At 40.4% G+C, this 23,809-nt stretch overlaps 1 protein-coding gene and 1 pseudogene across 1 annotated transcript; both read left to right on the forward strand.

Annotated features, from left to right (window-relative positions):
- Positions 1–199: 199 nt before the first annotated feature.
- LOC119719766 lies at positions 200–16,318 on the forward strand (annotated as a pseudogene).
- Positions 15,867–19,670, forward strand: LOC119719767 (piwi-like protein 1). Its single transcript, XM_038189255.1, has 4 exons — positions 15,867–15,925; positions 16,201–16,326; positions 17,592–17,739; positions 18,436–19,670. Exons 1-4 carry the CDS (start codon positions 15,867–15,869, stop codon positions 18,550–18,552), a joined length of 450 nt encoding a protein of 149 aa, XP_038045183.1. The 3' UTR covers positions 18,553–19,670.
- The last annotated feature ends 4,139 nt before the right edge of the window (positions 19,671–23,809 follow it).

Raw genomic sequence — 23,809 nt, forward strand, 5'->3', positions numbered from 1 at the left:
CCACAGGTTTCTTCAGGCTTGCTAGCTACAGTGCCCTGGTTTCATTACCAGAAATAAATGAATAATAGAGATGAAGTCAAGTACATGAATCATTTTGTCGATGTCCTTTTAAGAGTTATTTTAATTATTCTGATTTTAGATTCCCCACAACGAACTGGAGCCATCGGAAACATGGGCACAGTCAGCGGTAGCAACAATCCTACCGTTGTTGATTCAATTGTCAACTTCTACAGCTCGCCGTCGGATGGAGCAGGTAAATATAATCTTGTTTGTTACACTAATTGATATATTAGATCAGGTGTTAATGTATTTGGGTGGGTGGAGGTGATATGCTACACAATCAGGGACACAAAGGGCAGATTGCTGGTAATGCGAGAGAGAGAGTCACCAATTTCTCGCTACAACTATAAACCAGTTAGTAATAGGATATAGGCCTCTGGTGAGCACATTAGGAGGGTGCTATTTACAGTGGGTAAAGTCTTGTAATGTGTTCTTTATGTACCCACGCCAAATGGTGCCCCTACTGTGTGTCACATTTGAAAGAAAATGAAAAAAGTGAAGATAGTTTTACAGAAGTCACATACATGTATTAATAGCCAAGCCATTTCATCTACATCCTGCCACCTCCGATCGCATTCTACAGCCCATCTTCAGTTACTGCCTGGACCTAAAACCAAAACCCGCTATGGCGACCGTGCCTTCTCTGTGCTAGCCCCGAAACTCTGGAACTCTCTTCCCATCCACATCCGTGAAACTGATTCATTAGACTCGTTTCAGATAGTACTTAAGAGCTTTCTTTTTTTCACAAGCCTTTGATCAGTAAATTGATATTTGTACAAGAAACAACTGTGCGCTTTGAAACATGGGGGAAGCGTATTATAAATGTTGTAAGTTATAGTTATAGTTATTAATTTTGCACTAAATAAATGAATGGAATAATGAATCAACTTTTTTAAAGCCCACACACTGCATGTACCAGGTTTTGTTTTAATTTATTTTTTAAAAATGTGAAAGTTAAACCAACTTGCGCAAGTTTGTGTCTAACAAAGATACAAAAGCCACAACATTCTTTTTGTTTATTTTTTGGGGTAATTTTATTTTGTACACTGCCTCACTGACGAACTGTAAATCTCAAGTCACCACTTCTTTTACGTGTCTGCCTCTGTAGAAGTAGACTATTCAATTATTTCAGAAACGGTGTTTCAGTGAAGTAATACTTTCAATATTGGGTTTTGCCCTCCACTGACGTGGTATTTTATAAACACTGTATACTCAGTGTAGTCCCAAGTGATTATGAGAAAAATGACAAACCTGTGACCTCCTGCTTACTAGTGCATGTTGCTTGTTTGACCTCAACAGGAGTACTTCCGCAGAGTCAGAGACCAGACCAAGAACCAAGAGTGGGGGATCTCAACCAAGAAGTCGGTAACAAGACCAGGGACATTTTGAGGAAATGGTACAAGACAACGCGTACTTATGTTCAGTTTAACCCCGAGGTTCCTGACGATCAAAGACCCATTGCTGGCATTTACACTAAATTGCGGGTTAGAACAAAGAAAGGTACTGCAGAAGAAGATTACTCTGAGGAAACTGTATATTCCACAGAGTATGAGAAAATATTGAAAGATTGGCCTGAGACTGAGTTCAATCGTGCTATTTTATTTGGCATTGGTGGTGTCGGGAAGTCAACCATTTTTGACAAGATTGCATATGACTGGGCCGATGAGACATGTGAAATCCTGAAAAGATTCAAGCTTGTCTTTCTGTTAAAGATGTGTGCCCTGTTGCAAAAATCTGATCTTGTTGATTCCGTTTTTGATCAACTTCTAGGTGAAACATCTGGAGTAGCCAAAGATGAACTTGATAAGTTCATTCTGGCCAACTCAAATGAGATCTTGATTCTGTTGGATGGTTTTGATGAAATGAGGACCAAAACACTTGATGCAGCCTCATTTGGTTCTATCCTAAAAGCACTCAATAGAAAAAAATACCGAAAATGTTGCATCTTTGTCTCAACTCGCCCCTCTCATTTTGAGACACTGAAGTCACTTGTCCAAAATCCTTGCACACACGTAGAGGTTCTGGGGTTTACCAAGGAGGATGTTAATGAATACATTCGGAAATTCTATTACAAAGATCCTATTAGTGGCAATGCACTGATCCAAAGCATTGAAAAATCCAACACGCTGCTCGATTTGTTCACGTATCCAATGCTTCTCCTTCTCATGTGTTTGTTGTGGAGGGAGAATAAACAACTCCCCAAAACAACTTCACGCCTCTTCACTAAGGCAGTTGATTACATGTTCACAAGAAAAGGATGTAGCTCCGAAGATGCATCAAAAGCAGTGATTGCTATAGGAAAAACTGCACTAAGTAGTTTCATACGTGCTGACCACAATTTCTCATATCAAATTGATGAGTTTGAACGAAATGCGCTGCACCTTGCACTGAAAGCGGGCATCCTAACCCAGCAGAGAGTTATCAAAAACCTCACATGCCACAACAACATACAATTCATGCACAAGACTATTCAGGAATACTGTGCTGCGAAATACTTGCAAAGTGTTCATATGTCAAACCTGGGATTTTGTATGAGTACGATGTACAAAGAATTTCAAAACAGTTTAAGCCAGCTTTGTCAGACAATTGAGGACATTGTTTCACATGATTTCCTTTTACGTTTTTGTTGCGGCGACAATGAAAAGTGCATGACTGACATCGTGAAATTGCTTGAACATAAATTTGAGGATCGATATACAAGTACATCAAGTTACCAATCATCTGTTGCACAAGCGATTAGTAGACAATGTTTTTTTGAAAGCCAAGCCAAAAATGTCCCACAGTGTCTCACCAGCGACTCACTTATCCCATCAGCTATTGAGGTGGATAACAGTAATGATTTCCGCATTCTCATATACCTTCTCGAAATCATCTGTAGGTCAGATAACTTGATGGTACAACTGTCACACGTTGAAATCATTGAGATTTCTTGGTTGTCTTTGGTCAATGGTTTAGCCTTTGCCCTGGGTTACATGGAAAACCTCAGGGATCTGATGCTCCACTTGTGTCCTTTAGTGAAGGGTGAGCTTGAGAAAATCCTGGCATCACTGAAATGCAACCAAGTTTTGACCAATCTACACATAGATTTCTGCGAAACATTGGGAAGTAGAGCTGTAGAATGGGCCCCTCATATCAAACACTTGACAAGCCTTGAGAAACTTGAATTAAGCTATTGCAAACTGGAGAGCACAGACATTGAACACATTGCCTCGGCTGTACATAACATGCACAAACTGACTGACTTGATGCTTACTGGCAACAAGCCATTGGGCGGATCCAATGACTTGTGGGCCAAGGAATTACCCAAAATGATGCACTTAAATAAGCTGAACCTGACCGATTGCGGTTTGACACAGTCAGACATTCCACACATTGCCTCGGCTGTAGGTAACATGCCAAGACTGACTGAGTTGAATCTTTATGAATACACGTCATTGGGTGGATGTGCTGCAGTGTGGGCCAAGGAATTACCCAAAATGATGCACTTAAATAATCTGCAACTGGGCTATTGCCATTTGACACAGTCAGACATTCCACACATTGCCTCGGCTGTAGGTAACATGCCCAGACTGACTGGCTTGAATCTTGGTGTCAACATGTCATTGGGTGGATGTGCTGCAGTGTGGGCCAAGGAATTACCCAATATGATGCACTTAAATAAGCTGGACCTGAAAAATTGTGATTTGACACAGTCAGACATTCCACACATTGCCTCGGCTGTAGGTAACATGCGCAAACTCACTGACTTGGGTCTTCGTAGCAACAATTCATTGGGTGGATGTGCTGCAGTGTGGGCCAAGGAATTACCCAAAATGATGCACTTAAATAAGCTGGACCTGAACTATTGCGATTTGACACAGTCAGACATTCCACACATTGCTTTGGCTGTAGGTAACATGCCCAGACTGACTGACTTGAATCTTCATAGCAACAATTCATTGGGTGGATGTGCTGCAGTGTGGGCCAAGGAATTACCCAAAATGATGCACTTAAATATGCTGAACCTGAGCTGGTGCCATTTGACACAGTCAGACATTCCACACATTGCCTCGGCTGTAGGTAACATGCCCAGACTGACTGACTTGAATCTTGGTTACAACCGGGCATTGCATGGATGGGATGAGTTACAGTCCCTCTTCCCATCACTTAGGGTTACATTGTAATTCTCCCTTGCCAAGCCCAATCTAGAATTACATGTACTAGGCATAAAAATATCAAAATGATAACTTCCCTATAAAAGGAAATGAAATTTACAAGAAAATCATATGTCTTATGTTTCAATCCTAAGGACCATTCTCACAGGCAAAACACGGTAATACATGTACATGCTCAGTTTAGATCTGATAGGTCACACTGCATGTCAGACAATTAGCTGTTCACCATTGAAAAAAAATACTATGAAATCAGGGACCTGTGCAAATTCCAAAAACAGATAATTAAAAATGTGTTATTCCAGGATGCCTGCTTGCAATTTAAACAAAAACATCATAACACATTCTGGATTCAGATGGTCAGTAGGGTCACACTGCGTGTAAGATAATTAGCTGTTCACCCTCTACATATGACACTGTAGATTGTCATCAAAGTCAAACTGACACTCTTAAAGTCCCGGGTCAGATATAACCCTGCATCCGGGTCAGACTGGAACTGACACTCTTCTGGGTCAAAAAAACAATTTTCTTGTCAAATGGCCAGAAAGGTGACCCAAGAGAAGCGTGATTTTGACCCGGAAAAGTGTCAGGTCAAATCTGACCCAGATTTGGATCGAATCTGACCTGGGACTTTTTAGAGTGTCAATAGTTTGCTGATTGGGTCATTGATAATAGACAAGGAACTGTAGATTCGTGCTAAGAATGGACGGGGCGAATCTTGCACAAATCTACAGTTCCAAGTTTATTCTCCGACTTAAACTATTTTTGAAACAACGGCAGTTTATGCAAATAAGATCCCTGGTTGACCACAATCTCACGTTTGTGAATAAGTGTAGATTCCACATCTGGAAACTTTTTGAAGTGACAAACAAAATTACTGTAGACCTCAAATCTCTACGCGTGTGCATGAAAACATCACTACTTTGAAAACCCAGTGGATATATGGTATTCGTTGATTTCTGAGGCTGTATGGGTGGTTTGGTCCATTTCCAAGTTGAGACTTGTTGTCCTGACAACAGTTGTATTGATGTTTAAACAATGAGAAGTTTAAACAGTGAGAAGTTATGTGATTATTCCAAGATGGAAAACACATGTATATTTTGTAAATAAAATTATATTTTTGGAGACTCATTGGCCAAGTGGCTTAATTGTGCGTGTATAACGGATCACAAAATGAAGTTTTACCCTGAGTAGTTTTGGGATTATTCCAACCACCAATAAGTGACTTTTTGTAAAAAAAAATTCAAAAGAATGTTTATGTTATATTTTGTGTAACAGGCTGCCTGAATATTATTGTACTTATGTCAGAAATTTAAAAGATTAGTTTTGGATTATTCCAACCACAGATTAGTGACTTTTTTTGAAAATAATGTTTTTAAGAATGTTTATTTTATATTTTGCTCATATTTTGTATAAACATTGGTGCAAAAGTTGGTAGGAAGATCAGTTTTAAAAACTGCAAAAAGATGAAGGAATAACTGAATTGACCCAGCATTGGGGGGGGGGGGGGTGGTTACCTTAGCAAATGTTTTCGTGATCACAAGGGCGGATCCAGAACACAATTTTGTTGGGGGGGGCCCAAAAATTTTTTGGTCCCCCCAAAAAGTGGGTCAAAAAAATTACGGCGTGGGGTTCGGGGCCCGCTTAAGGATCTGAGGCAATTTCTTACCACTTTAACAATTTTTTTTGGATTCTAGATGCTCTGTGGTGCGATCTGAGGCAATTTCTGACCACTTTAACCAATGTTTGAGGAAAAGATGGTGTTGTACTCATTGCCTGCCTTTATTGCGATGTTACATAAAAAAAAATTTAAAATTAGTTTCGTTTGGGGGGGGGGGGGGGGCATGGCCCCCTTTGGCCCCCCCTGGATCCGCCCTTGCGTGATCATTGTATAGGTCTCGTTCAAATGACGTCATTTCCTACAGTCCCGCCACGTGCATCGGCATTTTGAGCATAAAGTTGCATAACGTGCATCGATTGCATCGTATTTTGAACACATTTCTAGCAACAAGTGTGCGTTTTGGGAACATTTTCAACACTGCGCATTATGTGCGTGATTGCGTTCAATACGCAGTTGCAGTTCTCCTACAGAGTTGGCCGTCATTGAGTATACAAATATTGAGTGGCTCAGCGTGGAATGGGAGGAATATTATCGCAAGGTAAAATCTGGACTTTTCCATTTCACGAGGCGAAGCCGAGTGAACTGGAAAAGTCCAGATTTTACCGAGCGATAATATTCCTCCCATTTCACAATTTAAAGCCACTCAATATTTGTTTTATATAACTGACATATAGATCCTTGTCATTTGATACATTTGAACTCTTTTTCAATACGAAACTGGAGGAAAATCTATTTCTCTGGTCCAAACCACCCCTTCACGAAAATGTTTGAACCCAACGCTGTAGCGCTGCTCTTTGGAACAATACGCGCAACGCGGAACGCGCACACCAGCATGCATTTGCACACAAATACCGCATCATGATCCTAACTGTTGAATAGTATTTCCCATTCCCCATGGGCGGATAGTACTTTTTGAGCCGCGGCGTGAATGGGAGCAATAACGAATGTCATGTGATGTGAGTTCCACCAATCAAATGACTAGGATCTGTATGTCAGTTATATAATGAGCCCTATTCATTGAAAATTAAAACTACTCAATGAAATATGAAAACAAAGGATGTTCTTTTTCTTCTTCAAATAAACCACAAAGGGCAACTGACTAGGTGCATTAAAAACATTTCATAACTTTTGTTTTTATTATTTATAAACCCAAAGAATATTTTGACATATTTGGATGTAAATGAGTGTAATGTCAAATTCACTGTCTGTTTTTTGCAGTGGCTGAAAATGCTGCAAGTTTCTCTTTATTTACTTACATCTTACTTACGCATTACTGGACCTACTTTTAGAAACAACTAGAAAATTCTCCTTTTTTGAAAGTAGGGTAAGTCTAAGAAAAGATCCCCTTGTGGTCCCATACATAACGTGCCATGTCTTCTTTATCCTAAAGACTAACAAAAAAATTGTGTGGGTACGGTATGATGCCCAGTAGTAAGAATTAAAAAAATACACACCGATGTTAATTACTTTTTAGAGGTTTAAACTTTCCAGGGACGTAACATGTGCAAATTCTTGGACTTGCCCAGTAATAGCCTGATGGAGTAGACATATGGATTGCATTCAGGTTCCATATTAAAATACATGATGTTAGTATCTCACAATTGTTTCTGGTGTGATCATTTTGTGTCAGTCACATTCTGTTGTATTGCATTTTACCTTAAGATGAGTATGTGAGGAAGAGTGTATAGTGTGTGACTTTCTGGTTTGCTCAGAATTGAATGGTTCAAACCCACCATCATCCCTGTCCTCTTTTACGGATATTCAATCAAACACAATCCAGCCCATGTGTTTATCGGATACCCGATTACCCTATTATTCGTAAACTCCCAGCCCTACATCAGTGAGGGAGATACGTCTTAGTTAGCCGTTGCTTAGTTCAACAAACTTCTGTTTTGTTTCTGCACCATGAGGCATTATCCTGCACCAGGCCATTATCCTCTGACCGACCGACCACCACGTGACATGTAGAAGCTCCTGCTAGAGCTTAAGCATTCACATATTTCCAACTATTGTGTTCATGTTTGGTGAAGCCCCCCTCTGGTCATGTTATGCCTCATGCGCGCAGTGCTAAGAATCTCCTTCTATGGAAATTGGCGCGAGTGTGGTGCATACTCGGTGGTACTGCATGCTGTTACGCAGAAAACATGTATTGTGCTTTAATCAGTGGCTTATACCGCCCATGTGATTGGCTCGCGACAGATAAGAATAGGGAAACTGTCTCATGAAGGTATGGATATTAGGACAGAGTTATGGGGACTTTCTGCCTTCCCCATGGTGTCTTCAGTCCCCATAATAACTATCACTCAACAGGTGTGAGTTCCCCACAATTAGGGAACAAGATTGTGGAGTGTTCAGTGTGGTGTTTATGTACAGAGGGGGACTGTGAAACAATTATGCCAGTACGTTTATTACACCTTTATAAGGTACAGGCAGGTGCGGATATGTTGGGGGTTTTGAGGGTCAAAACTCCCCCCCCCCCCCCCCCCCCCCCCCCCCCGCTCACAAAAAAAAAAAAAAAATTAATATACTAATAATATTTACCTATATCTGTCCGCCTGTCCGCAACACTCGAATACAGAGTAAGGGGGGTATTTGTACACTATTGTGTGATATAGTGTGCCTGCTTGTCTGCATCGAACAGCGCCCCCATTGGAAGAATGGTACCAGCCCCCGGAGTGTCTGGAGGAAAAAACCTGTCTACATTTCAGCACTGATTTATCTTGCAGGCCTGACAGCCCCCCCCCCCCCCTCCCCCCCCCAAAAAAAATTATTCCAGGATCAGCCCTTACAGGTCTGTATTTGTGTGCCCTGCCGGTGACCAATGCTACCCACAATTCAGCTTTTGTAAAATGGTACCCCAGAAGGGAAATTCTGAACTACTTTTCTTGTTTTTACTTGAGTTTGCAAATGGTTCAAAGAGAGCTATTCCTCCATGGTTAACAACATTTTATTGAATATCTGATTTATAATTTTTCTTTCCATTTTTATTCAGTACAGGTTTGAGCTGTGGTTTTCAGTGAACCAAAATGCTCCTCAGCTGCAAAACAGGGCTTAATTCTCATCTTAACCTCACCGATAAACCAACTCATCAAACGAATCAGTCCGATACTACGCCATGCCGCCAGCTGCATATTGGAAACACTCTACGTACAGCTGCATCCCGGCCTTGACCACGAACTGGAACCGTACAAACAGAGACCGATTCCCGTTACGCAAGATGTCTGCGCAACCATCACTGCAATCTACGCCAAGTCAGCACAGCTACAAGGGCAAGATGTCAGAGTTCTCAGAGGTCTGGCACCTTGCCTCCCACTAGAATTCTCAAAGGATAAGTCGGTCTGGTACTACTGACTGCTCCGCTCCAAACAATTCCAAGCGTTACTCAAGTCGTGGTTTGTATTGCCAACAAATCCTGTTGTGAAAATCATACCAGAGTCTGTTTGGTTGAACGTTAACAGTTCTCCACCAGTCTATGCTGATGCTAGAAGATTACAGTTGGTGTGACAGACATATCCATGCTGCAACGTAAGAACGCATCAAATCAAGTATAAAACAACCTTTATTACTTTCTTTTGGCTGAGAGTAGGTCATAAAAGTATAAGTGTTCAGTATTTTATATTAATACAACACCTGAATATATCCCCCTCATCTGATTGCAGGGAAAACACTACCAGAGTTGATCCAGCCGATGGATGCTCGCATCGCGTCTGTCCGTGACTTCATCCACGATATCAAACCACGCATCTTACAATCAGACTCCATCGTGCCCATCACGGATCCTTACGGCCCCAGCGTGGTGGATCCAGACATGAGGTGCATTGTGGTCAGTGAGGAGACCAAGAAAGATGGAGATGCTGTCATTAGGGTTAAACAGGAAAAGGTATGCGCCAGCTTGTATGCTTAGTTAGGTGAAACAATACTATTTGTTTCATTGCTGGTTCCATAGGGCCTATCTAGTGTCTTCTTTGCACATCGAACTGAATGACTCACTGTCTGTTAGTTTGGGAAGAATTCTAGTTAAGGCCAAAAAAAAAAGTCACCGGTTTCTGGTATGCGCGCGCGTCGCCGTAGCCATGCACGTCGGCAAAATGAACAAGTTTTTTTTTCAATGAAAGATGATATCTCAAAACCGCCAAACTCACTGGTTTGACTTGAATTCTGCTGCTGCACAGTTTTAACATGTTTTTAGATGGGGTTATGATCGAGAATAAGTTTTATGTGGCCTCTCTGGACTCGCATATATTTTGCACTAAGTTTAGTCGGGCACCATTTGCAGTCATCAGCCGACATTTGAGGCAAAAAAAATCAGGTAAAAAAAAAAAAAGCCGCGTCGCCGCACCACTTTTTGGGCAAGCTTCACACCAGAAACTGGAGCCTTTTTTTTTGGCCTAAAGGAAGAATATATCATTTACAGCTATCCAAAAAGTAACTGACAAAATTAGCGTTGAAAAGCATACTTGGTTTTTAAGATAGTAATGGCACTAAACTCCCTGTGAAATTATTCATTCTGGCATGCTGTCTTTTTGAAGAAAACACTAAAAGAAGGTCATTTCCAAAAATGCATCTAAAGACGCATATTTTTGGAAATTTCTGTGGGTAGTTCCTTTTTAATTCGGCGAAGACGTGAATGGGTTCGCGCAGTCATTGACACCCCCCCCCCCCCCCCCCCCCCCCCGAGCAAACCACCATCATTTATAAACCACCGACATTTATAAACAGCAAGGACTTAGCTTTGTAATATATTTAGTGTACCATTACTTTTTATTTGCCAACTTCACAGCGTTTTTCGACTGAATACTCAGTTTGGAAAAGGCAGGATGCGCAAGTGTCAGTCTGTTACCATGGCAACACATAAGTTTACCGGACCCCAACAAAGAATAAATTTGGAAAGAAGAACTGCAGGTTATAGGGGCACTTGCAGTGAACAAAAATGTACTTGAGTTTGGGTCCTAACTTACTACAACAACCTTACAGAAGGGAAACATTGTGAAAACCCCAGTGGCGGGCGCCGGGCCTCCCAAAATGTCAGTCTGTTACCCATGGAATTGCGCTATATGAGAATACTAAAACCACCAGATTATTGACCCAACTTATTACGTTACAAAACTGTTTTATAAACTCGTATTCTGAAAAGGAGTCGCATATTACAAAAGTTATAAAATGGTCAAACAAATTTAAAAACCTAATATTTTTAAATGGCTTGAGGATTTGAACAAAGGAGATAGAGTGCTAATTTTCATTGGGTTTTGTTATAATTAAATTTGGTATTAATGCACGGTGTCCACGTGTGCAGTATGCAGGGCTTATTGGAATGTGGACTCAATCAAGTTTTAACAAAAGACTTTGAAATTGGTTAAAGGGAATATACAACATTTGCAAACATGGAAAAATAAAACTATCAAGTTTTTACAAAATACCTTACTAGGATGTTGGTAAATGACAGTCTAAAGCATCCATTAAAATTTTGGCACCTGGTGTGAAGTTGTTTTCAAGAAAATGATATTTTTGTATACGGTACATTTCCAACAGTGGTCTGCCGACCACCATTGGAAAAACCTAACTATTTTTCAACTCCGGCTCCAAATTTACCAATTCCTTTTCAGTCCAAATTTTGTTTGCTTTTGGTTACATGTTCATGAACTGGTGCAGGCCAGCTACACTAGGTCCCTTACGTTACAATTTTCCGGCATCTATAAATTGATCCATTTATCCTTAGTGGAGTCAGGGAACCAGACTACTTGAATGTTTTTGTTTTTCTTGGTTTTTCCAGCATTTTCGAAGACAAAACTTTAAACATGTGAGTGTAACAATATTTGATCTATTATACTAACCCCTCAAATAGTTCATTTCTGAAAATGACAGCAAAAGCCAATGATGTACATTCCCTTTAAAATGGTTGAAATGGTTGTCAATTGTTTTAAAGTTTCCCCATAGAATAAAGATCTACCTGGCACCCCATACATGATTGGTCTGACCGGTGGCATAGCCAGCGGGAAGTCTTCAGTATGTAGACGGCTGGAGGGGCTTGGTGCTGCAGTGATTGACTGTGATAAGCTGGGGCACAAGGCCTACCTACCAGGCACGCAGGGATTCAGGAGAGTGCTGACTGAGTTTGCACGAGGTGGGTGCTGGAAAAAAACTCCAAAGTATTTTCCAACAAGATAAGGCAAGTCTAGTAAAGCTGAGTGGACAAAATTCACAGAGCGGAAAACATATTCTTTTCGTCGTTGGATTGAAAATGAGATTTGAAGGTTTGCATGGTGGACATGAACAATGAATGGGAGGTTTGCGGTAACACCATGTGAATGATATCTCTTTGTAATGTTGTTGTGGTTCTGAGAAGAACCAGTTGGTTTGAAAGTTTGAACAAAATTATTCCCACATGGTGTTTCCGCAAACCTTTCATTCATTAGTATCTCCACCATGCAAAGCCTCAAATCTTACTTAAGAACCAGTTGGTTTAACTCGACGTTTCGAATAGTGTGCTCAGTGTTTGTCATCAGGAGGTTGATGACAAACAGAGCATACTGTTCAAAAGGTCAAGTTAAAACAACTGTTCTTCTCAGAACCACACAACTCAAAAGAGATATTCACGTGGTGTTACCGCAAACCTCCCGTTCATTGAATTGAAAATGGCTGTCAAGTTTGTAGAATAAGCTGTAGTGGTATTACGTGATGGAAATGAGAGATCCACTGTCGGTCCTCGCATGGACTTACTGCCTACACATGTATCATGAAGTTACAAATAACAAGCTGTGCCAGTCTAATGGACATCTGGTATCCACTAATGCAATGACAGTCATTTTCTGAGGTGGCACAGCGGTAGCACCAGGCTCGTGCAAGTCGCGCTCAGGTAGTACGCACACACTCAGGGGTCCTTGGACCAATAGGGCTACCAATGCACACGCGTCTCGTCTTTAAGAAAGTGTGCTTCGTGCGCTTGAGCATGGCACCACTAGAAAATGGCTTCTAATCTTGTTCGATGAATTACACTGTAGATGAAACATGACTTAAATGAATAGACAAGCCTCGTAAAGCTGCTCCTAGACTGGTGTATTAAAGTCATAAGGGATAGTCAGTCAGTGAGATAAATGACCAGTCTAATTCACGAGTGACTGTCAGTTAGTGAGTCTGTGAGGTATAAAAAGGACTTAAGCTGGTCCTGTCTGGGACCGTCAAAAAATCTTGTGCTGTGTTGGGCTGGAAAATTTGCTGGTGGATTTTTTAAAAATCATCAAGGGGTAAATATATATTTGTTCTGCAGATGCTGTTGGGGCTGATGGAAGCATTAACAGGCATACCCTTGGTGCCAACGTCTTCCAAGACCGATCCCGTCTGGACCGGCTGAACCAGATCGTCTGGCCGGAGATTGCCAGCATGGCTCGGGAGGAGATGAGGGTCCTGGGTGATGGAGGATGCCTGGTGTGTGTGCTGGATGCAGCCGTGCTGATGGAAGCGGGGTGGGACGGGTTCTGCCATGAGGTGTGGTCATGCATTATTCATAAGGATGAGGTGAGTCACGCCTCCCATTGAGAGATCAAAGCTGTGTGGGATGGGTTCTGCCATGAGGTGTGGTCATGCATTATTCATAAGGATGAGGTGAGTCACGCCTCCCATTGAGAGATCAAAGCTGGGTGGGATGGGTTCTGCCATGAGGTGTGGTCATGCCATAGAGCTATATTAAATTACTAGAGCGCTAGCTTCGTGTACAAAGTAATGCCTGCTGGGCACATCCATGTTTGTGCACAAACCTATGGAGACCTAGAAATTGTGTACGGCTTTTGTACGGCTATTTGCATATCTGCGTTTGTATTCCATACCGGTGCGTTATGGAAGCCAATACGCCCAAAACCGAAATGCACGATCAGCAAATGAGCCTGTCATTTTGCTCTACGCGAGTTAGCGCTCTAGTAATTTAATATAGCTCTATGGGTCATGCATTATTCATAAGGACGAGGTGAGCTACTTTTCCCATTGGGTGATTGAAGCTGGGTGGGATGGATTATGGCACGAGGTGTGGTTATGCATTATTCATAAGGATGAGGTGAGTCACGCCTCTCATTGGATGATTGAAGCTGGGTGGGATGGGTTATGGCATGAGGTGTGGTCATGCATTATTCATAAGGATGAGGTGAGTCACACCCCCAATTAGGAGATTGAAGATGGATGGGCTGGGTTCTGCTATGAGCTGTGGTCATACATAATTCACAAGGATGAGGACAGTCACGCCTTCCATTGATGAGTGAAGCTTGGGTGGATTAGCTCCACTATAAGTTGTGGTCATGTATTATTCATAAGGATGAGATAGGTCGCACCTCATTCATTATGACAAGACCACGCCCCTTTGAGCATCTTTGCACACAGTGTTATTATTGGACTAGCCCATATTTAGTGCAAAATTTTAAAAAATGCCCATGAATCATTCACTTCAATGAAACAGTCATGTGCACTTCTCAGTCACTCTGAATTTACACTCCATTCTCATTATGTGATACTCAGCTTCTCAAAATGTGTAAATTATAACTAGAGTAAGATTTGTTTCTGCATTTTTACTTTGGTGACATGGTCCTTGTAGTTTATTTTTTTTCATCTTCTTTCAATTTTATTTTTTTGCCAGGCCTTGAAGCGTATTCTAGACAGGGATCGTCTACCAGAGGAGAAGGCACGACAGCGCATAGAATCCCAGCTCAGTAACCAGGAACGTGTGGATCATTCTAATGTCGTCTTCTGCACCTTCTGGGAGCCAGAGGTCACTCAGAAACAGGTACACGTTGGGTTTAGCCTTTTTTTGTTGAGTCCTTCCCCTGAGTTTTTTTCATGTTTTACGAAATCCAATAATTCACGCAAAAGTCAGAGAAGGGAAAATATACTCCCCCCCCCCCCAAAAAAAACAATTAGCCTCCACCTTTTTCAAGTGCCGTTTTTAATGTGCGTGAAATAGTCGCCACTACATACATGAACTTTCCTGGGCAATACTTTTCTTCGAACAGGATTTTAAACATATCTGAAGATTTTTGTTTCCCAAAACCGCTACAAATGCTATTTTGGAATCCCGCCCTCTCCTGGCTGCCCAAAGTCAGTTTGATCGTTTATTAATTTTAATACGTGAACAATGTAGTTGACAAATTATGGCTGTCATACCGTGTTTGTACTACATGTATTAACTTTTCATAACCGTGCAATTGTTTTTTTCTCACATTTTTCAAACGGATATAGCATTTTGGAAACACTCTCTATCAAAGTATATACACATGTTTAAAAGTACCGCACCTCCCCTAGCTCTTACCACAGCGATTTCATTAAAACATGCTGACATAAGTTGTGCATTGTCTGTCCATTTGATTGTATCTTAGGTGGAGAAGGCTTGGGCTGGGCTTATGGAGAGATTACTATCTCGTGAAGCTAAACCACAGCAGCCTAAACTATGACGGCGGAAGGCACCAGGAGCTTGATGTAGCTTTGATGTCATCAAAGGTATGACACAATCTACTATGAACGTGAACTGTGGCTGAAAAGTAGGGTGTGCTATTTTGGGAATCAGTACCCAACTGAAAAAACACGGGTACCCGCGTACCTGTTAAAGAAACCAACCCCAAAATTTAAATCTCGGAGGTTGCACAGGATGCGAGACTTATGACAGTTCTGAAGGTCAGTAACCACACAAGTGTGTATTTGCCTGCAATCGGGGACCCCCTGTTGTCCCTCTTTTGTTTGTACTAACTTTTTAGGACGACCTCCCATATGTTTTGTACCTGAATCTAAATAGGAAACCTCTCGGGAATTGGGGACCCTATCGTCCTCTATTGTTCAACGTCCCCTATTGAATGCAGAAACAAACTCGCTGCCACCATCAAACCTTTTGTGCCTGATATTCTAATTAAACCTCTCTGGGATCTCAGACTATTATATTTGCATCAATTTACGATTCTACATGATATAACATTTTAAGCAGGTAACCGTCTAGTACTAGTCAACTATTTGTTTGCTAAGTAAATTTGTGCTTTGTAAATTCTGTTAAACTGGGCCCTGAAGCCATGTTCAGAGCTGCAAAGGCCAGAAATTTCCTTGAGTGCAAAGAACAGTTTGGCTTATTGTAAAAAAAAATAAAGGAATAACCAATAAAAATGTCACTTGGTGTGAGGTTCTCAGCTGAATTTTTTTTATAAGAATTCTAACTTGCTGCACAAAATGTATACTTAGCAGCACCACAAAATATTTGACACGGTTTATCTGTGTTGTTGCCTCATATTATATTCCCGTTTTGAATCTTTTACATTTTGCTTTTTGTCATAGAAGTGTTGTTTACCAGTGTCTTATGTCATGATAGACAAGACTGTACCAATGTTGTCTTTGATTGTTTGTGTCCAGCCCTAAGTGCGCTGTGGTCGTCGTTAAGAAGAGAATCAACAATAGATTTTGCTCCTTGAACCAAGGAAATCTCGTCAACCCATCCCCAGGAACGGTGATCGACTCAGTGGTCACCAAACCAGACTTGTAAGTAAGGCCAAAAAAACCCCCCGGTTTCTGGTATGCGCGCGCGTCGCCGTAGCCATGCGCATCTGCAAAATGAAAAAGTGTTGTTTTTTTTTCAATGAAAGATGATGTCTCAAAACCGCCAAACTCACTGGTTTGACTGGAATCCTGCTGCTGCACAATTTTAACATGTTTTTAGATAGGGTTATGATCGAGAATAAGCTTTATGTGGCCTCTCTGGACTCCCATGTATTTGCACTAAGTTTAGTCAGGCACCATTTGCAGTCATCAGCCGACATTTAAAGCAAAAAAACACAGGTAAAAAAAAAAGCCGCGTCACTGCACCACTTTTGGGGCAAGCTCCATACCAGAAACCGGAGACTTTTTTGGATGGCCTAAACAACTCACTGGAAAAAATCAAACAGAAAACAAATTATTATCCTTGTACACTGTGACTAACCAAAAATAATAATGCTTCGTAAAATCATCAGTTTGTTCTGCAACTATAGACTATGTCACTTGATGCCAACTTTCAGCAAACTGTTCTCTTAATTCTGCACTGTGTGTATATTTCTTGGAATGTGAATGTTTTCTTTGTTATTTTGAGTCACAAGCACATTTTGCCGCCGAGTTTCACTTCATTATACAGCAAACGTTCAACACAAAGTAAAAGCACCAACAGGAGATTGATTTTGACGATAATATGACGCATTTTCGATATGATTCCTCAATAACCAATATTTTGATATGATAAAAAAAAATTGCTGTCGGCGATATCGATATCAAAATAATATCGAATAATTAAGTATCACTATATTGACAGTGTTTAAATAAGATGCTTACATGTACCGGTAAGTGTTTAGGTTGCCTGTAGTGCCTTTCAGTATGACCTCACAAGTGACATGGTCTGTAGGGATATAATAATAATATAATAATTGGGGAGGCTTATTATCTTTACTGGCAGCTGAGATGCTGAATTGCGAAGGACTCGGCTACAACCGTGACGTGGTCGAGCCGCTGGCATGTTTCAATGTTTTTACTAAAATAAAAACAAATGGACTGACGAAAGTTTTCATTACCAGTTTTGATGGATTTGGTAATTTTTCATGTCAAAGACAAAATACTTTTGTTGCACTGCAGTTATATGCTGGCTGATTCATTTGTAGAACAAATTTTGGAGTGTTGAAGAGCTGGGAATCAGAAACTTTAAATTCTAAACCAGTATAATTTATTTTGACTTAACATGTATGTAACACTCCGGTCTCCATTTTGTGTCCACACTGCAGGTACGACTTCTTCCTTGTCAGTCAGTCTGTACGCCAGGGCACGGTCACTCCAACCAGTTACAATGTGATCTGGGACAAGTCGGGTCTGGCACCAGACAGCATGCAAAGCCTGACCTACAAGCTCACCCATCTGTACTTCAATTGGCCGGTAAGGAGCGGGGCAAGTTATGAACGGCATTCCAAAGCACTGTGACTATCCTATATAAAAAGGGGGGCTAATCGTCCTTACTTGCAGCATGAGCTGAATTGCAAAGGACGTAGCTACAATGTGGTCTTGCCAAAGGCATGTAAAGGTGCCTTAGGCTGCCGCCGTATGACCCATGTCTTACCAGGTACAGCCAGAGATCCAAAGTGTCAATTTTTGCAGAGGGAGGGAAACCGAAGAGCCCGAAGAAAAACCCTCGTGGAAGAAAAGAGAATCAATGAACAATTGTACTCGCATAATGACCCGAGCTGGGAATCGAACCCGGGCTACAGTGGTGAAAGTTGAGTGCTTTACACACTTGCCAGCCATGCCACCCAATAATAACCCAAAGCAGTCTTGGCAAAATTTGGCAGGAGTCAAATGTGTTCAATTTTTGCAAATTTCACAGCAACTTATTTGCCATAGAGGTGATCAGTTTACTTTGACGTGGCACTTGCACAGATATCCCATGTCTCTTGCACAGACATGTCATGAGAGAACAGCTGCTTCAGTATGTGCATGTCATAAGACATGTCATGAGGGAACAGAGATGGCAGACAGCTGCTTCAGTATGCTCATGCCATAAGACAGTACAGTAATTATAGAGTTCAGTGGTCTAGTTCCATACTCATCTTGTCTGTTTCTTCTGTTGTTTTGCAGGGAACCATTCGTGTACCGGCCCCCTGCCCCTACGCTCACAAGCTGTCTTTCCTTGTTGGCCAAAGCCTGCACAAAGAACCGCGGATTGAGTTGGCTGACCGGCTGTTCTTCCTATAGGCAGTAAGACCAGGGGTAATATGCAAACAAATGCTTATATATCTTTAATACCAACGTTGGCAGCGTTTGCACAAGTGGGACTGACTGTTTTCATCGGCGAATGTTAACAGCAAAGGCAAATATTCTTCCTGTGTCGTATTATCCAAAATTAAACTTTCATGCTGTAACGCTAAAGCTCCATGTTGGAGATATCATCACTGTTTTGCTCACACAAAAAATTGGAAATTAGCATAAAGAAAGTGACTGGAAGGATTCAAAATAATGTAAATGGGGCACAAAACAGCAATTAATGATTACTCCTCTTTCAGTTTGTCATCTGGTTAAAAAAACATGAAAACTACTTCATGATGAGGGTTTTGAGGTCACAAGAAGTTAGGTCATTCCATGGGTCGGATGGTCACCATCTCAGATTTTATTTTTAATATTCTTCCATAAGATCCAATTGTTTGTTATTCCATAAGACCAATTGTTGTGATCTTCCATAAGATCTAAATGTTGCGATCTTTCGTAAGATTCAATTGTTGCGATCTTCCATAAGATCCAATTGTTGCAATATTCCAATTGTTGCAAGTTCAAAAGAAAAGTTAATTAAGAATTTTTTGTTGTAGAATTGTGAACTTGCACAAAATGTAGGCTTGTAGATATTATGCGAAATTTTTAAACCTGATTTACCTTAAGTTGCACAAGTTTAAAAAACAACACAATTTTCTGAGGTTTCTACAAGTCTTTTTAAAGTGTATAGCAGTTACAATGTAGAAAATCCATCATGTGTTTTGTAATTTGACTGAAGCATGACAGCAGTGTTTTATTCATCTTACATCCTGCCAAAATGTACTGGTCTGTAACATGTTTCAAATCTTGTCATAGGTTTCTCCGTAAACTCTTTTCACAGCCTTGCATCCAGTCTGCTAATATTGTCCTTGTTTTTCAAGTTGGACACTAGTCTAGACTTAAAATGTTAAAAATTGGTTCATGCTTCCAAATCACTTGGAATACTTGATAAGATCATGAGAGGAAACTTCTGGTTTTCTAATTTGAATTGAGACCTTTAATTCGAGATGATTAAAAAATACTTATGATCTCATCTTTACCTTTATTTTAAACAAAATGGCGAATTTGCCTAAATGTGAATGCTACACTCAAGATTTTGTTTTCTTAACCAGTAATTATTAATGATGATGTGATGCTGTGGACTTAAAAATAATAATGAATGGACCTTGAACGTGCTTTCATTTCGTTTTATTAATTATTAACTATACAATGTCTTCTTAATTTATTGTATCTAATTAATTAGTTACTTCTTTTTGCTTTATTTGATTGCATAGTTGTTTTAATTTGCAAAACTTTGGTTTGTTTTCTGGTTCTAGTTATTTACATTGTAATCCCGAGTATTTATGTTTTAGTGTTTTCCCTTTTAATTTCACTTTGTAACTTCATGTAGCTTGGGGGAATAAATAATAACAATAATGATTGTGTCTGGATCCGTTCTGTGTTGAGGCTTGTGCCTCTGAAGTATTAAGAAATGGAAGTATAGTCACAGAAAGTATATAATTTATTGAAGACTTATTGTTAGAGTTCTGCACAGTCCCAAGCAAATCAAGGGGAGACCTATAGGCCTACTCGGCACTGAGAGGGAAAATACTTTTTGCAAAGGAACTCACCTTATTTGTGTAAGGGAGTCCTCATTACGTAAAAAAAGACGCCAGAAGGGAAAGAGTGTTGCAACCTGACCCCACTTCAGCGATTGTGTACAAAGTCTATGGAGAGTCAAGAAAAATAAAGTATTGCCTAACAACATTGGAAATGTTTTTTCTCAGTCTCAGATTCATGTCTTATCGTTTTTGCAATGACTGTCCTTCATTGAGTTGATGACGAAAAAAGTGGCGTCATGTTGCAACATTCTTTCCGTCAAAAGCCCTTAAGGAACAAAGATGCAGGTAATTACTGTGGGAGCTCCAGGAGATTCTAATATATGTTTGGAAATGTGTTGGCCTTGAATTGAAAAGGACCGTTTGGGTTTAATCCAATTTATTCAGTAACAAACTGATTCGATGGTAAATTAAGAAAGGCAGCTTCCTGTCTGCCAGTCTTGGCTGAACTTTGTTGCTCCTTGCTCGCAGGAACTCTGTTTCCCTCATCACTGTGTGTCAGCTTCACGGTGATTATACCTCGGCCGCCAATCCTTGGAGCAAAACGAGATGCATGTTTCTCCCCTGTTTTTTTTTTTTTTTTTGAGGGGGGAGGAGGGGAGGGGTGGGGTCCTTTTACATTGTTTTAGAGGCAAGTAGCATCATTTTGCATTCATCCCAAAAGCAACCTACCAAATTATTATCGAAAAGCTGACTGGATTCAAGATCGTACATAGTCTGGTTAAACACCCCCAAAGAAATCAAGAAATAGGTGATTGTCAACGATCTGTCAATCGACTGATTTTTAGAATGAAAAGTTCTGCAATCGAAATCGCCGGGCGTCTTTCGCGAACAAAAAGTTGGGCATGTTTTTTTCCAACTGTTTTCTCCAAAAGTGTAGGCTTGATATTCAACGGTTTATGTTTTGAACCTTTTTCTGATTTGATAAACGAACAAATTAAGGAATGAAACACAAACGATTCTACGATCCTGTATGCCTATTTAATTTTAAGAAAATGTTGGAGAACATTAATTTTCAAAACATTTTCTAAAAATGAAGAAATCATACCGGTATTAAAGTTCCGGAATAGTGCTTGTTTAATAAAGTGCAATTTGGTTTCGGACGAATTTGCACAAATCTCCATTTCAAATTGTGATAAAATGTCTTGTTTTCCCTGCGCTCTATTTTCGTGTTTGCTTTATGACGGTGAGAGTATATGGATACATTTAAAAAGTTTTTTAAATTTTGAACCCCCGATTTATTGCTGGATGCTGAAAAGGCAAAACAAATATCCCGCAAAATTTTTCGTAATAAGAAAACAGTCCCCAAACGCAAGGATTCTAGCACTGTCCAATCAGAAACATCGTCTTTCACTGCTTGGACTACTTGCATTTGACTTTAACCAAAGAAACTTTCACGAGCTTGTTTACCTCCAATTAACGCAATCATAGTAAAAGTTCGTCATCAGCTGTGGGACTCTAGTGTACCTCCAAAGATTAACACTTTTAACGTGTTATTGTTTGATGAACTGTCGCTCCCTTTTAATACCGTCATCCCGTCGAGCCGCCCCCCATTATTGTTGGTTGAGGTGTACTATTATTAATACAATTATGGCTTATTGCATTTAAATGAGGTTAGTCTATTTGTTTAGCAATTGTTAATGATTTTGTTTTGTTTATGTTTGGCTCAGTGTTAAGACAATACGAATTAAATGTGCCGTCTTCTGCCTTTCTGTTTTCTGAAACCTGAAAATATATTTCACATTTCTCCATTTTCTTGAAAACCTCCAAAAAAAACTTGGGGGGGGGGGTAGGCCTTCTCCAGAAAACCCAAACCTCCACGAGAGATGAGAGTAGTATTGATTTGAGTGTTGGCATGCAAAGGGGGAAGTTTTTCAATTTTGTTCTTAAATTCCAGTCTCTCGTAGTTCGGGGATGAATAAATTGGCGTACTAGCTGGTTTTTATTGTGTGCTGAACTGGTGGATTTGCCGCAATGTCGATGTCACAAGTTGATGGCAATAATTGCCTTATAATTGACATCACCCCCGGCCCGACGCAAATTTCATCTTGTTTGGATCTGATTTTTTGCTGCTCTGACAACAGAAATGCGGATGTCCATGCACTTTTGATCTGCTAGCCATTGAAGAAAACCACAATCTGCATTTCTGGTAGCAGAAAAACAAACAGCTAAACAAATTGAACCTTAAACTTTGAAACTGCTGTCTACTAATTTGCTATTTTGACAGCAGAACAGCACATTATGTTTGCGGCTCAGTTTTTTTGCGCCCTCTTGCGCCAATGGTAAAAAAAAAAATACATACATGTATGTGTGTACATAACGTGTGCTCAGCTCAATATGCTTGAACTTGAAGTACCCTGATAAACTTGATTGGACTTTGGAGGTAGGAAAACTGGTCATATTCCCGTGAGTATTTCTTGAAGAATAACTATTGAATGAAACTCGAATTTTAGTAAAGTCTGCCTGAACTGACGAATAATCGATCTCTCTACCGATTCTCTTGTAAAAAGTTAGCCCCATAAAGGTGGCCTATTTACTGGACTGCCTCCGTAAACATAGGCCACACATCCACATGTACAAAAAACGTGTCGACTTTGCCAAATTTTGATTTTCACATTTAGGCTTACTTTTTACATTTTTTTTTGCTTTAGAAGCATTCTCACCCTCTATATAGGCTAATCAGAAAGTGCTGCCTTTTTCAGATGTTTAATTTTTGTGAAATTTCATGTTGAAATTTTGATACGCAAAACGTGTGCAAATGTATCTGTCCATTTTTCGTGAAATTTCCAGATACATTTGCACACGTTTTGCGTATCAAAATTTCAACATGAAATTTCACAAAAATTAAACATCTGAAAAAGGCAGCACTTTCTGATTAGCCTATATAGAGGGTGAGAATGCTTCTAAAGCAAAAAAAATCTAAAAGTAAGCCTAAATGTGAAAATCAAAATTTGGCAAAGTCGACACGTTTTTTGTACATGTGGATGTGTGGCCTATGTTTACGGAGGCAGTCCAGTAAATAGGCCACATTTATGGGGCTAGTAAAAAGTTAGACTGAGCATGCTGTTGGACCCGTGTTGTTTTTTATGTTTAACTTGTCGTTAGTCTAGCCCAGGTTGGACGAAGTCTCATCATGGGCAGTGTTGTAGGTCTCATGACCGGTATCGGTCTCGAGACCGGTCTCGAGACCACTTTTTGCTGGTCTCGGTCTCGGTCTCGGTCTCGGAAGCTGTGGTCTCGGTCTTGGTCTCGGTCTCGGTCCCCTTTGGTCTCGATATTTTGGCTGGTCTCGGGTCGAGACCGGCAATATGTAGCTTTTACAGCTCGATCGATTACTTTGTGTTCACTTCGTTCAGTACCGTTGTTATTTAAAACATTTGCTAGCCCGTAGATCAAGCTTGTTATATATCGCGGTTGGTTTGGACTCGACTGCACGTTGGAAAGTTCCCAAAGTACATGTAAAACTGCAGCAGTACCAGTCACTGAACGATTTGGAACAAGTTCGGCAGTTATCTGTTGAGTCGGCCACATAAAGCAAAGTATAAACTTGTAACAATTTATGCAATAAGGGTCAACCATTTTTGGGGATTGTGTAGTTTAGCCCACCC

The sequence above is a fragment of the Patiria miniata genome, unplaced genomic scaffold (genome assembly GCF_015706575.1).
Source record: "Patiria miniata isolate m_02_andy unplaced genomic scaffold, ASM1570657v1 HiC_scaffold_8, whole genome shotgun sequence".
Lineage (NCBI taxonomy): Eukaryota > Metazoa > Echinodermata > Asteroidea > Valvatida > Asterinidae > Patiria > Patiria miniata.

Coding starts and splice junctions, on each gene's coding strand:
- LOC119719767 (XM_038189255.1), top strand. CDS start 15,867: ATGTTCAGAGCTGCAAAGGCCAGAAATTTCCTTGAGTGCAAAGAACAG. Junction 15,926..16,200: donor AAAGAACAGTTTGGCTTATT/GTAAAAAAAAAT, acceptor GTTTGTGTCCAG/CCCTAAGTGCGCTGTGGTCG. Junction 17,740..18,435: donor ATCTGTACTTCAATTGGCCG/GTAAGGAGCGGG, acceptor GTTGTTTTGCAG/GGAACCATTCGTGTACCGGC.